The 15,512-nt window shown below is 47.7% G+C and overlaps 1 protein-coding gene across 9 annotated transcripts in view; it reads right to left on the reverse strand.

The window, feature by feature from the left end:
- Nt5b (5' nucleotidase B) overlaps window positions 1-15,512 on the reverse strand; it is a 226,901-nt gene that overhangs the window by 82,346 nt on the left and 129,043 nt on the right. Inside the window, exon 2 of one of the 9 annotated variants that reach the window (XM_070105029.1) lies at window positions 10,914-11,380. The exons of 4 other annotated variants lie outside the window; for them this stretch is intronic. In XM_070105029.1, coding sequence (XP_069961130.1) covers window positions 10,914-10,960 — 47 coding nt within the window. In that variant the 5' untranslated portion in view covers window positions 10,961-11,380. Of the gene's footprint in view, window positions 1-4,754; window positions 5,896-5,975; window positions 6,000-10,913; window positions 11,381-15,512 lie in introns of those variants that run through there. 4 more of the 9 variants (XM_070105034.1, XM_070105028.1, XM_070105031.1 and 1 more) reach the window with 4 other exon arrangements.

The raw sequence follows: 15,512 nt of genomic DNA on the forward strand, positions 1-15,512 counted from the left end.
AGCTGCCTCTTAAAGACAACCAGGGGTCTTGAAGACAACCAGGGGTCTTGAAGACAACCAGGGGTCTTGAAGACAACCATGGGTCTTGAAGACAGCCAGGGGTCTTGAAGACAGCCAGGGGTCTTGAAGACAGCCATGGGTCCTGAAGACAACCAGGGGTCCTGAAGACAACCAGGGGTCTTGAAGACAACCAGGGGTCTTGAAGACAACCAGGGGTCTTGACAACCAGCCCGGTCATCAAGGAAAGTAACCTCACCATGATTAAAAGCGACCTTGGACAGTACTACCCCTAGTAACCAAAGAAAGTGACCTTGGACAGTACTACCCCTAGTAACCAAAGAAAGTGACCTTGGACAGTACTACCCCTAGTAACCAAAGAAAGAGACCTTGGACAGTACTACCCCTAGTAACCAAAGAAAGAGACCTTGGACAGTACTACCCCTAGTAACCAAAGAAAGAGACCTTGGACAGTACTACCCCTAGTAACCAAAGAAAGAGACCTTGGACAGTAGTACCCCTAGTAAGCAAAGAAAGTGACCTTGGACAGTACTACCCCTAGTAACCAAAGAAAGTGACCTTGGACAGCAGCAGCACTCATCATAAGGGAAAGTAGTCGTGGGTGCCAACAGTAAGGTGCCACAGTTGGCACTCTGCCACAACACTGTTCTGCCAGTGAATATTCGTGGTCCCTTACCACCCCATTACCCCTTCGTGTCCAAGGCGTAGTACCCCTGGCCACCCCTTGCGGGTGTGACGCACTTAATACTGACACATACATGCGTTGTTAGAGCGATAACTGATAAACTCCTAACATGCAAATTTCGCAGCTGAGTCAACACGCCACGGACCGGGAGGGGATTAAACTTACGTTAAAATGCGTTTTTAATATAGAGGTCAGTGCGTCAAGCACTCGGCCAGGGGTTGACGCACTGGCCTGTGGTGCTTTTACGATTTCATCAGTCGTATTTAAACGATGTTTAACGCTATTAAGTGAAGGTAGTCAGTCATCTTTAACGTTAACATTAAGATGATAATAATAATAATAATAATAATAATAATAATAATAATAATAATGTATATTTCTACCAGTACAAGATACAACTTATACAGACCATAGTTCACACCTATGACATACTATATAGAAAGTTCCCAGGATGCCACCCACACCAGTCACCTAACACACGGGTACCTGCTTACTGCTAGGTGAACAGTGAAAGCTGGTGTAAGGTGAGTAACACCCAGGTACCTACTTGCTGCTAGGTGAAAAGTGACAGCTGGTGTAAGGTGACTAACACCCAGGTACCTACTTGCTGCTAGGTGAAAAGTGACAGCTGGTGGTAAGGTAACTAACACTCGGGTACTTACTTACTGCTAGGTGAACAGTGACAGCTGGTGGTAAGGTAACTAACACTCAGGTACTTACTTACTGCTAGGTGAACAGTGACAGCTGGTGGTAAGGTAACTAACACTCGGGTACCTACTTACTGCTAGGTGAACAGTGACAGCTGGTAGTAAGGTAACTAACACTCGGGTACCTCCTTACTGCTAGGTGAACAGTGACAGCTGGTGGTAAGGTAACTAACACTCGGGTACCTACTTACTGCTAGGTGAACAGTGACAGCTGGTGGTAAGGTAACTAACACCCAGGTACCTCCTTACTGCTAGGTGAACAGTGACAGCTGGTGGTAAGGTAACTAACACTCGGGTACCTACTTACTGCTAGGTGAACAGTGACAGCTGGTGGTAAGGTAACTAACACTCAGGTACCTACTTACTGCTAGGTGAACAGTGACAGCTGGTGGTAAGGTAACTAACACTCGGGTACCTACTTACTGCTAGGTGAACAGTGACAGCTGGTGGTAAGGTAACTAACACCCAGGTACCTATTTACTGCTAGGTGAACAGTGACAGCAGGTGGTAAGGTAACTAACACCCAGCTGCCTACTTACTGCTAGGTGAACAGTGACAGCTGGTGGTAAGGTAACTAACACTCGGGTACCTACTTACTGCTAGGTGAACAGTGACAGCTGGTGGTAAGGTAACACGCTCCAATGTTTCCACTCGTACCGGGGATCGAACCACGGACCTCACTGTGTGAGGCGAGTGCGTTACCAACCCAGCCACAATACCATAGCTGGATTATTATTATTATAATCAAAAAGAAGCGCTAAGCCACAAGGGCTATACAGCGCTGCTCCATAGCTGGAACAATACACAAATAACTAGCATTTAGCAGACTGGTAATTATGTCGTTAGGTACGACTTGCGCCATTAGAGAACCAGTCTGACCGGATAATGATCCAAGTTCTGGTAGGCTGGACTTTATACGGCGTACACTGTGAGTGGCACGTGGTCTGGTTGGTAACGTTCTTGATTCACACACTAAGTGTACGGTGTTCGATTCCCGGTATGGGTGGCAAACATTAGGACGAGTTTCCACAAGACACCTGCTGTCCATGTTCACCTAGCAGTAAGTAGGTACCTGGATGTTAGTTACCTTACACCTGCTGTCACTGTTCACCTAGCAGTAAGTAGGTACCTGGCTGTTAGATACCTTACACCTGCTGTCCATGTTCACCTAGCAGTAAGTAGGTACCTGGGTGTTAGTTACCTTACACCTGCTGTCACTGTTCACCTAGCAGTAAGTAGGTACCTGGCTGTTAGATACCTTACACCTGCTGTCACTGTTCACCTAGCACTAAGTAGGTACCTGGGTGTTAGTTACCTTACACCTGCTGTCACTGTTCACCTAGCACTAAGTAGGTACCTGGGTGTTAGTCACCTTACACCAGCTGTCACTCTTCACCTAGCAATAAGTAGGTACCTGGGTGTTAGTTACCTTACACCAGCTGTCACTCTTCACCTAGCAGTAAGCAGGTACCTGTGTGTTAGGTGACTGGTGTGGGTGGCATCCTGGGAACTTTCTATATAGTATGTCATAGGTGTGAACTATGGTCTGTATAAGTTGTATCTTGTACTGGTAGAACATTTTTATTATTATTATTATTATTATTATTATCTTGAATCATTATTAATCGATATTTCTAATATAATTGAAGCGAATAACGTCAGCTGTCTTCCCTTGCTACCCTCTTGGGGTAGGGAACAGTGCCCCTCCCAGGGCACGTCCCTCCCCCTGGGCAAGGGTATACAGCGCAGTATCTAACGTACTTGACAGGAAAATTCTGTAATGGGGTACGAATGAACAATTATGTGTGATGGGGTACGAATGAACAATTGTGTGTGATGGGGTACGAATGAACAATTATGTGTGATGGGCTACGAATGAACAATTGTGTGTGATGGGGTACGAATGAACAATTGTGTGTGATGGGGTACGAATGAACAATTGTGTGTGATGGGGTACGAATGAACAATTATGTGTGATGGGGTACGAATGAACAATTGTGTGTGATGGGGTACGAATGAACAATTATGTGTGATGGGGTACGAATGAACAATTATGTGTGATGGGGTACGAATGAACAATTATGTGTGATGGGCTACGAATGAACAATTGTGTGTGATGGGCTACGAATGAACAATTGTGTGTGATGGTGTACGAATGAACAATTATGTGTGATGGGCTACGAATGAACAATTGTGTGTGATGGGGTACGAATGAACAATTATGTGTGATGGGGTACGAATGAACAATTGTGTGTGATGGGCTACGAATGAACAATTGTGTGTGATGGGGTACGAATGAACAATTATGTGTGATGGGGTACGAATGAACAATTGTGTGTGATGGGCTACGAATGAACAATTGTGTGTGATGGGGTACGAATGAACAATTATGTGTGATGGGGTACGAATGAACAATTGTGTGTGATGGGCTACGAATGAACAATTGTGTGTGATGGGGTACGAATGAACAATTATGTGTGATGGGGTACGAATGAACAATTGTGTGTGATGGGGTACAAATGAACAATTGTGTGTGATGGGCTACGAATGAACAATTGTGTGTGATGGGCTACGAATGAACAATTATGTGTGATGGGGTACGAATGAACAATTGTGTGTGATGGGGTACGAATGAACAATTCTATGTAATGGAGTGTGACAGAACACTGACGCAAAAATCAATGTGAAATTGTGGTGCAAATGGTACAAAATGGTACAAAAATGCCGACAAATTGAAGGTGAAGACACATGTACAACAGCTGGGTATCTTAGTGATGGAACGTTTTTGCCTACCCAGTAGATTTCTTCAAATACAGAGAAGAATATGTCTACAATACTGTCTGCAACACAGTCTGCAATAGTCTGCAAGAAATATCGTTGCATATGCAGCTTAACGTGAAATTGCTTAAGCTGGCTGTGCTTATTTTTAAGTATTAGCTGCTCAACATATGTTGATTTGGGCTCCAGCAGACCCAACTTTAGGGCAAATCTTTGTGGTTTAAAACACTGATGTGCCGGGATATATTTGATTAGTTACTTTTAGCTGGGAGAGGAGCAACAGAGTTTTCAACTAGAAGGGACTAAGAATTGTATGAGAACACAGAAGGGAACAAGCTTATTGTATTGGTAATTCCCCCATAGTCTGGTCAGTTATATAATTAAGTCACCAGAGGATTGAAGGTGATGGTAAAGATACGACCTCATGATGGCATTGAGAGAGGAGATAGATAGAGAGAGAGAGAGAGAGAGAGAGAGAGAGAGAGAGAGAGAGAGAGAGAGAGAGAGAGAGAGAGAGAGAGAGAGAGAGAGAAAGAGAGAGAGAGAGAGATCCAGCAGTGTTATACCTGTGAGCCAAGACACGCTTGTGCCGGGCTAGTCTGATGAAGGGTACCTCCATCACTGTTGTGGTAACTTGTAGGGCTTCTAGCAGCTTATTCCGTATCCAACACTACCACCTGACTTGTTACAGGGCCTCTAGCAGCTTGCGTCGTATCCAACACTACCACTTGTTATAGGGCCTCTAGCAGCTTATGTCGTATCTAACACTACCACTTGTTATAGGGCCTCTAGCAGCTTATGTCGTATCCAACACTACCACTTGTTATAGGGCCTCTAGCAGTTTACGTCGTATCCAACACTACCACTTGTTATAGGGCCTCTAGCAGTTTACGTCGTATCCAACACTACCACTTGTTATAGGGCCTCTAGCAGTTTACGTCGTATCCAACACTACCACTTGTTATAGGGCCTCTAGCAGCTTACGTCGTATCCAACACTACCACTTGTTATAGGGCCTCTAGCAGCTTATGTCGTATCCAACACTACCACTTGTTATAGGGCCTCTAGCAGCTTATGTCGTATCCAACACTACCACTTGTTATAGGGCCTCTAGCAGCTTATGTCGTATCCAACACTACCACTTGTTATAGGGCCTCTAGCAGCTTATGTCGTATCCAACACTACCACTTGTTATAGGGCCTCTAGCAGCTTATGTCGTATCCAACACTACGACCTGATTTGTTGATATCTAGTTGTAGCTCTTGTGCACAGCCAGGAACACACCAAGAGAAAAAAGATGGGAGAGAGTAGAAGGAAGTGTAGACGTAGCAAGTAGAAGGGAGAGAGGAGCAGAGGGGAGAGAGTATTAAAAGGGAGACTGGAGTAGAAGGGAGAGAGTAGTAGAAGGGAGAGAGGAGTATAAGGTGGATAGAAAGTGAAAGGTATGAGAATAACAAGAACCTTGGTATGTCAGCAACACTGATCTAGAACACAACACTTGCTGGAGGTACACGCACAACACTCTCACTTGCCCACAACACAAGATCAAATTGACGTAAAACTATTAATAAACAGACTTATTTCTGTTTCACTGACGACACTCAGCACAAGTCTCACACACACAATAATTTCTTCTGGGTGGGGAACTTTATCACAACACTATCAAGAAGATAACGAATCCCTCACAAGAGCAGACACGACACTGACGACTCACAACTTCTGCTGACTTTATATACCCACTGTTGCCTCTCATATCTTGCCAGATGTGGCAATACTGTCTTCCATACCTTGCCAGACGTATACCTGGAGAGGGTTTCGGGGGTCAACACCCCCGCGGCCCCGTCTATGACAAGGCCTCGTGGTGGATCAGAGCCTGATCAACCAGGCTGTTACTGTTGACCGCACACAAACCGACGTACGAACCACAGCCCGGCTGGTCAGGTACTGACTTTAGGTGCGTGTCCAGCTCCCTCTTGAAGACAGCCAGGGGTCTATTGGTAATCCCCCTTATGTATGCTGGGAAGCTGTTGAACAGTCTTGGGCCCCTGACACTTGTCTCTCAGTGTACTCTTGTCTCGTGGCACCCCTACTTTTCATTGGGGGAATGTTGCATCTCCTACCAAGTCTTTTGCTTTCGTAATGAGTGATTTTCGTGAGCAAATTTGGCACTAATTCCTCTAGGATTCTCCAAGTGTTTATTATCATGTATCTCTCTCGCCTGCTTTCCAGGGAATACAAATCAAGGGACTTCAACCGTTCCCAGTAATTTAGGTGCTTTAGTACTTATGTGTGCCGTGAAAGTTCTTTGTACATTCTCCAGGTCAGCAATTTCGCCTGCCTTGAAGGGGCAGTTAGTGTACAGCTGAAATATTGCTGCACACTAACGGCCCCTTTCCTTGGTTTGTATTCCCTGGAACGCAGGCGAGAAAGATACACGATAATATATACTTGGAAAATCCTAGAGGGATTAGTACCAAATCTTCACACGAAAATCACTCCTTATGAAAGTAAAAGACTCGGCAGGAGATGCAACCTTCCCCCAATGAAAAGCAGAGGTGCATACATAAGGGGGATTACCAATAGACCCCTGGCTGTCTTCAATACCCCTGGCTGTCTTCAATACCCCTGGCTGTCTTCAAGACCCCTGGCTGTCTTCAAGACCCCTGGCTGTCTTCAAGACCCCTGGCTGTCTTCAAGACCCCTGGCTGTCTTCAAGACCCCTGGCTGTCCTCAAAAGGAAGCTAGACAGACAAATAAGGTCAGCACCTGACCAGCCGGGATGTGGTTCCTACGTTCCCCCCCCCCCTCGGCCTGGTCCATGACCAGGCCGAGGGGGGCGCCGACCCCCGAAACACCCTCCAGGTAGACATATCTGGACTATAATTAACCTTGACATACACGGACTCTAATCCTGACTTGAGTATAATTAACCCTATCATACCTGAAGTATAATTAACCCTAACATACCTGGACTATAATTAACCCTGCCATACCTGGCTCCAGGCCCAGTCTGTGTGTGTGTATTTGCGTGCTCACCTCACTTGTTTTTGGTTGCAGGGGTTGAGCCACAGCTCCTGGCCCCGCCTCTTTGCTGGCCACTACTAGGTCCACTCTCTTTGTGCTCCGTGAGTTTTATCATACCTCTTCTTAAACCTATGTATGGATCCTGACTCCACTACATCACTCTCCAGATTGTTCCACTTCCTGACAACTCTGTGACTTGAAGAAATACTTCCTAACATCCCTGTGGCTCATCTGAGTCTTCAACCATCAGTTGTGACCCCTTGTTGTGTCTCCTTGTTGTTGTGTCCCTTTATTGTTGTGTCCCCTTGTTATTGTATCCCCTTGTTGTGTCCCGTTGTTGTATCCCCTTGTTATGTCCCCCTTCTTGTGTCCCCTTGTTGTATCCCCTTCTTATGTCCCCCTTGTTGTGTCCGCTCGTTGCTGTGTCCCCTTGTTGTTGTGCCCCCTTGTTGTGTCCCCTTGTTGCTGTGTCCCCTTGTTGCTGTGTCCCCTTGTTGCTGTGTCCCCTTATGTCCCTTTGTTACTGTGTCCCCTTGTTACTGTGTCCCCTTGTTGATGTGTCTCCTTGTTGTTGTGCCCCCTTGTTGTGTCCCCTTGTTGCTGTGTCCCCTTGTTGCTGTGTCCCCTTGTTGCTGTGTCCCCTTATGTCCCTTTGTTACTGTGTCCCCTTGTTACTGTGTCCCCTTGTTGATGTGTCTCCTTGTTGTTGTGTCCCCTTGTTATGTCCCCTTGTTACTGTGTCCCCTTGTTACTGTGTCCCCTCGTTGCTGTGTCCCCTTGTTGTGTCCCCTTGTTGCTGTGTCCCCTTGTTGCTGTGTCCCCTTGTTGCTGTGTCCCCTTGTTGCTGTGTCTCCTTGTTGTTGTGTCCCCTTATGTCCCCTTGTTACTGTGTCCCCTTGTTACTGTGTCCCCTTGTTGATGTGTCTCCTTGTTGTTGTGTCCCCTTGTTACTGTGTCCCCTTGTTGCTGTGTCCCCTTGTTGCTGTGTCCCCTTGTTGCTGTGTCCCCTTGTTGCTGTGTCTCCTTGTTGTTGTGTCCCCTTATGTCCCCTTGTTACTGTGTCCCCTTGTTACTGTGTCCCCTTGTTGATGTGTCTCCTTGTTGTTGTGTCCCCTTGTTACTGTGTCCCCTTGTTGATGTTTTTCCTTGTTGATGTTTTCCCTTGTTGTGTTCACTTGTTGGTGTGTCCCCTTGTTGTGTCCCCTTGTTGTGTCCCCTTGTTACTGTGTCCCCTTGTTACTGTGTCCCCTTGTTACCGTGTCCCCTTGTTTCTGTGTCCCCTTGTTACTGTGTCCCCTTGTTGTGTCCCCTTGTTGTTGTGTCCCCTTGTTCCTGCTGACCCCTTGTTATACAGGCATTACAGGGAAGGTAGGCAGATGGATTTTCGGTTTCCTAACACGCAGACCACAAAAAGCAGTAGTAAACAGAGCAAAATCTAGCATCAACGAGGTAAGAAGCTCAGTTCCTCAAGGCACTGTCCTGGCACTTCTGCTGTTTCTCAACCTTATATCAGACATAGATAAAAATACCGGTCACGACAAAGGTCACGACAGCCAGGAGGACGACGGGGTGGGTATTGAGAACTTTCAAAACAAGGGAAATAATGCCAGTGGTGTCACTTTTCAAATCGCTAGTGCTCCCTCATCTGGAATATTGTTCATTGTTGACGGCCCCGTTCAGAGCAGGAGAAATATCAGAGTTGGAACAAATACAGAGATCGTTTACGGGTTGTATAAGGCCACTAAAGCATTTAAATTACTTGCAACACCTTAAAGTCTTAAATAAGTACTCACTGGAGCAGAGGATAGATACATGATAATATATACCTGGAAAGCACTGGAGGGCCTGGCCACAAATATGCATACTGCACACTGCCATAACAACATACTGGAGTGAGAGATATGGAATGAATTGCAAAATAAACCCAGTGAAAAGCAGGGGTGCGGTGGGCACAATAAGGGAACACTGTATCAACATCTGTGATCCCAGATTATTCATCATCTTACCAAACGATATCAGAAACACTGCTGGAACAATGTACAAGTCTTCAAGAACACTGCTGGAACAAGTGTACAAGTCTTCAAGAAGAAACACTGCTGGAACAAGTGTACAAGTTTTCAAGAAGAAACACTGCTGGAACAAGTGTACAAGTCTTCAAGAAGAAACACTGCTGGAACAAGAGTACAAGTCTTCAAGAAGAAACACTGCTGGAACAAGTGTACAAGTCTTCAAGAACACTGCTGGAACAAGTGTACAAGTCTTCAAGAAGAAACACTGCTGGAACAAGTGTACAAGTCTTCAAGAAGAAACACTGCTGGAACAAGTGTACAAGTCTTCAAGAAGAAACACTGCTGGAACAGGTGTACAAGTCTTCAAGAAGAAACACTGCTGGAACAAGTGTACAAGTCTTCAAGAAGAAACACTGCTGGAACAAGTATACAAGTCTTCAAGAAGAAACACTGCTGGAACAAGTGTACAAGTCTTCAAGAAGAAACACTGCTGGAACAAGTATACAAGTCTTCAAGAGCAAACTGGACAAACATCTTCACCAGGTGCCAGATCAACAAGGCTGTGATGGATATATGGGTCAGTGGGCCTCTAGCAGCAACAGCCTAGCTGACCAGGCTATCACCAGACGAGCCTGGCCCATGGCCGGGCTCCAGGAGTATTAAGACCCTCGAAACTCATCAAAGGTATAACTGTTAACCTCTCAAACAACATACTCCATTAGCTCCGGGACTAGTTTTGTTGCAGACTTTTGCACTTTCTCTAATTTCTTGACGTGCTTGACCAGGCGTGGGTTCCATACACTGTGTACAAGCACTTGATATAACTATAGCTGTTGTAATTACAGCCGTTGTAACTACAGATGCTGTAACTACAGCTGTAGTAGTTACAGCAACTGTAGGTTACAGCTGCGGTTGTCAGTCATGTTACAGGATGAACTACACAACTACTGACTGAAGGTAAACACAAGGAGACACGTCTCGCTTCATGTTAATAGACCGATAGACAGGAATGATAACTTGCCGTCAAGTGGTCCTGGTAGGCACCTGGTGGCCCCTGACAGGCAACTGGTAGCCCTGGAAGCCACTTGGTGGCCCTAGTAGGCACCTGGTGGCCCCTGACAGGCAACTGGTAGCCCTGGAAGCCACCTGGTGGCCCTAGTAGGCACCTGGTGGCCCTGGCAGCCACCTGCTGGCCCTGGTAGTCCCTGGCAGGCACCTGGTGGCCACTGGCAGCCACCTGGTGGCCACTGGCAGCCACCTGGTGGCCACTGGCAGCCACCTGGTGGCCACTGGCAGGCACCTGGTGGTCCTGGCAGCCACCTGGTGGCCACTGGCAGGCACCTGGTGGCCCCTTGCAGCCACCTGGTGGCCCCTGGCAGGCACCTGGTGGCCCCTTGCAGCCACCTGGTGGCCCCTGACAGGCACCTGGTGGCCCCTGGCAGGCATCTGGTCTTGGCAGCCACCTGGTGCCACTGGCAGGCACCTGGTGGCCCCTGGCAGGCACCTGGTGGCCCCTGGCAGGCACCTGGTGGCCCCTGGCAGGCACCTGGTGGCTCCTGGCAGGCACCTGGTGGCTCCTGGCAGCCACCTGGTGGCTCCTGGCAGCCACCTGGTGGCTCCTGGCAGCCACCTGGTGGCCCTGGTGTTAAACAGATGGTCATAAACTGTACATTAGGTGTATGATACACTTACCTTTTGGCTGGAACCTGGTGGCCCTTGTGGGTGCGTACCACAGACATGACGTCAGTAGCTGGCTGGCTGGCTGGCTGGCTGGCTGGCTGGCTGGCTGGCTGGCTGTCTGTCTGTCTGTCTGTCTGTCTGTCTGGCTGGCTGGCTGGCTGTCTGGCTGGGTGTGGGTGGGTGGGTAGGTGGGTTTGGGTGGGTGGCTGGCTGCCTGAGTAGGTGGGTTTGGGCGGGTAGGTGGGTTTGGGTAGGTGGGTTTGGGTGGGTGGGTAGGTGGGTTTGGGTAGGTGGGTTTGGGTGGGTGGGTAGGTGGGTTTGGGTGGGTGGGTGGGTGGGTGGCTGTCTGGCTGGGTGGCTGGCTGGGTGACTGGCTGGCACAGGGCCAAGATAACAGCTGTGACTCTCCTTGTTTACCTCTCACAGTTGATCAATGACCCGCTGCTCACTTTACAATTAACACTCTCTCACATTAACCCCTGGGAGCGGTAAAACCATAAGCACTAGAGCCTAGGGAGGTAATGAGCTTTGAGCCAAGGGTTAGAGCACCCGTTTCCCAGGATCCAGAGCTCCTCCACTGGCATCATTTACCGTGTAAGACGCACAACAAAGTATTTAACGGTAAATTACAGTATTTTCCAGCATATAAGACGCACAACAAAGTATTTAACGGTAAATTACAGTATTTTCCAGCATATAAGACGCACAACAAAGTATTTAACGGTAAATTACAGTATTTTCCAGCATATAAGACGCGCAAAAAAAGTATTTAACGGTAAATTACAGTATTTTCCAGCATATAAGACGCACAACAAAGTATTTAACGGTAAATTACAGTATTTTCCAGCATATAAGACGCACAACAAAGTATTTAACGGTAAATTACAGTATTTTCCAGCATATAAGACGCACAACAAAGTATTTAACGGTAAATTACAGTATTTTCCAGCATATAAGACGCACAACAGAAGTATCATAATGGTAAATCACACTCAAGGGCAAATGACCCTGCCCCATGACACCTGCCCCTCCGTTACAACAGTGGCATGACACCTGCCCCTCCCTGTTACACTAGTGACATGACGCCTGTTACAACAGTGGCATGACACCTGCCCCTCCCTGTTACAACAGTGGCATGACACCTGCCCCTCCCTGTTACACTAGTGGCATGACACCTGCCCCTCCCTGTTACACTAGTGGCATGACATCTGCCCCTCCCTGTTACACTAGTGGCATGGCGCCTGTTACAACAGTGGCATGACACCTGCCCCTCCCTGTTACAACAGTGGCATGACACCTGCCCCTCCCTGTTACAACAGTGGCATGACACCTGCCCCTCCCTGTTACAACAGTGGCATGACACCTGCCCCTCCCTGTTACAACAGTGGCATGACACCTGCCCCTCCCTGTTACAACAGTGGCATGACACCTGCCCCTCCCTGTTACACTAGTGGCATGACACCTGGCCCTCCCTGTTACACTAGTGGCATGACACCTGCCCCTTCCTGTTACACTAGTGCCATGACACCTGCCCCTCCCTGTTACACTAGTGGCATGACACCTGCCCCTCCCTGTTACACTCGTGGCATGACACCTGCCCATCCTTGTTACACTAGTGGCATGACACCTGCCCCTCCCTGTTACACTAGTGGCATGACACCTGCCCCTCCCTGTTACACTAGTGCCATGACACCTGCCCCTCCCTGTTACACTAGTGGCATGACACCTGCCCCTCCCTATTACACTAGTGGCATGACACCTGCCCCTCCCTGTTACACTAGTGGCATGACACCTGCCCCTCCCTGTTACACTAGTGGCATGACACCTGCCCCTCCCTGTTAGTGGCATGACACCTGCCCCTCCCTGTTACACTAGTGGCATGACACCTGCCCCTCCCTGTTAGTGGCATGACACCTGCCCCTCCCTGTTAGTGGCATGACACCTGCCCCTCCCTGTTAGTGGCATGACACCTGCCCCTCCCTGTTAGTGGCATGACACCTGCCCCTCCCTGTTAGTGGCATGACACCTGCCCCTCCCTGTTAGTGGCATGACACCTGCCCCTCCCTGTTAGTGGCATGACACCTGCGGGTGTTTCGCAACAGCTGGGATGTTAACATTCCACAGCTCCACATACACACGTGTGTGTGTGTGTGTGTGTGTGTGTGTGTGTGTGTGTGTGTGTGTGTGTGTGTGTGTGTGTGTGTGTGTGTGTGTGTGTGTGTGTGTCTCACAGGTATTACAACACCTTACTCAGCAGATGTTATATAAATATATGAACACTAACACCGTTCTCTACCTCACTATATTTATCAATACTGCCTACTATTATTATTATTATATTATTATTATTATTATTATTATTATTATTATTATTATTGTTATTAACTCACTGGCCGATTCCCACCAAGGCAGGGTGGCCCGAAAAAGAAAAACTTTCACCATCATTCACTCCATCACTGTCTTGCCAGAAGGGTGCTTTACACTGCAGTTTTTAAACTGCAACATTAACACCCCTCCTTCAGAGTGCAGGCACTGTACTTCCCATCTCCAGGACTCAAGTCCTGCCTGCCGGTTTCCCTGAACCCATTCATAAATGTTACTTTGCTCACACTCCAACAGCACGTCAAGTATTAAAAACCATTTGTCTCCATTCACTCCTATCAAACACGCTCACGCATGCCTGCTGGAAGTCCAAGCCCCTCGCACACAAAACCTCCTTTACCCCCTCCCTTCAACCTTTCCTAGGCCGACCCCTACCTCACCTTCACTACAGATTTATACACTGTCGAAGTCATTCTGTTTTGTTCCATTCTCTCTTTATGTCCGAACCACCTCAACAACCCTTCATCAGCCCTCCTCCTAATCTCCAAACCACGAATTCTCTGCATTATATTCACACCACACATTGCCCTCAGACACGACATCTCCACTGTCTCCAGCCTCCACCACTGCCTCCAGCCTCCACCACTGCCTCCAGCCTCCACCACTGTCTCCAGCCTCCATCACTGTCTCCAGCCTCCACCACTTCCTCCAGCCTCCACCACTGCCTCCAGCCTCCACCACTGTCTCCAGCCTCCACCACTGCCTCCAGCCTCCACCACTGCCTCCAGCCTCCACCACTGCCTCCAGCCTCCACCACTGCCTCCAGCCTCCACCACTGCCTCCAGCCTCCACCACTGCCTCCAGCCTCCACCACTGCCTCCTACCTTCTCCTTGTTGCAACATTCACAACCCATGCTTCACACCCATGTAAGAGTGTTGGTAAAACTATACTCTCATACATTCCCCTCTTTGCCTCCAAGGACAAAGTTCTTTGTCTCCACAGACTCCTAAGTGCACCACTCATCTTTTTCCCCTCATCAATTCTATGATTCACCTCATCTTTCATAGACCCATCCGCTGACACGTCCACTCCCAAATATCTGAATACATTCACCTCCTCCATACTCTCTCCCTCCAATCTGATATTCAATCTTTCATCACCTAATCTTTTTGTTATCCTCATAACCTTACTCTTTCCTGTATTCACTTTTAATTTTCTTCTTTTGCATACCCTACCAAATTCATCCACCAACCTCTGCAACTTCTCTTCAGAATCTGCCAAGAGCACAGTGTCATCAGCAAAGAGCAACTGTGACAACTCCCACTTTATGTGTGATTCTTTATCTTTTAACTCCACGCCTCTTGCCAAGACCCTCGCATTTACTTCTCTTACAACCCCATCTATAAATATATTAAACAACCACGGTGACATCACACATCCTTGTCTAAGGCCTACTTTTACTGGGAAATAATTTCCCTCTTTCCTACATACTCTAACTTGAGCCTCACTATCCTCGTGAAAACTCTTCACTGCTTTCAGTAACCTACCTCCTACACCATACACCTGCAACATCTGCCACATTGCCCCCCTATCCACCCTGTCATACGCCTTTTCCAAATCCATAAATGCCACAAAAACCTCTTCAGCCTTATCTAATAACTGTTCACCCATATGTTTCACTGTCAACACTTGGTCTACATACTCCCTACCCTTCCTAAAGCCTCCCTGTTCAACACTGATACTATTCTCCGTCTTACTCTTAATTCTTTCAATAATAACTATACCATAAGATAAGATAAGATAAGATTTCGTTCGGATTTTTAACCCCGGAGGGTTAGCCACCCAGGATAACCCAAGAAAGTCAGTGCGTCATCGAGGACTGTCTAACTTATTTCCATTGTGGTCCTTAATCTTGTCCCCCAGGATGCGACCCACACCAGTCGACTAACACCCAGGTACCTATTTGCTGCTAGGTGAACAGGACAATAGGTGTAAGGAAACGTGTCGAAATGTTTCCACCCACCGGGAATCGAACCCGGGCCCTCCGTGTGTGAAGCGAGAGCTTTAGCCACCAGACCACCGGCCACCACCGGCCACTTTACCAGGTATACTCAGACTTATCCCCCTATGAGCAATGTTATCCAGTCGGATTCTCTTGAGAGAGAATCGAAGCACCAGTTTATAGGATCAAAAACCTTTCCAGTAGTATCAAGTAATTCAGCTTGGACACACACAACACAATACAACACCCACAAACACAACACACACACAAACACAACACACACACA

Source organism: Cherax quadricarinatus, chromosome 96 (genome assembly GCF_038502225.1).
Source record: "Cherax quadricarinatus isolate ZL_2023a chromosome 96, ASM3850222v1, whole genome shotgun sequence".
Classification (NCBI taxonomy): domain Eukaryota; kingdom Metazoa; phylum Arthropoda; class Malacostraca; order Decapoda; family Parastacidae; genus Cherax; species Cherax quadricarinatus.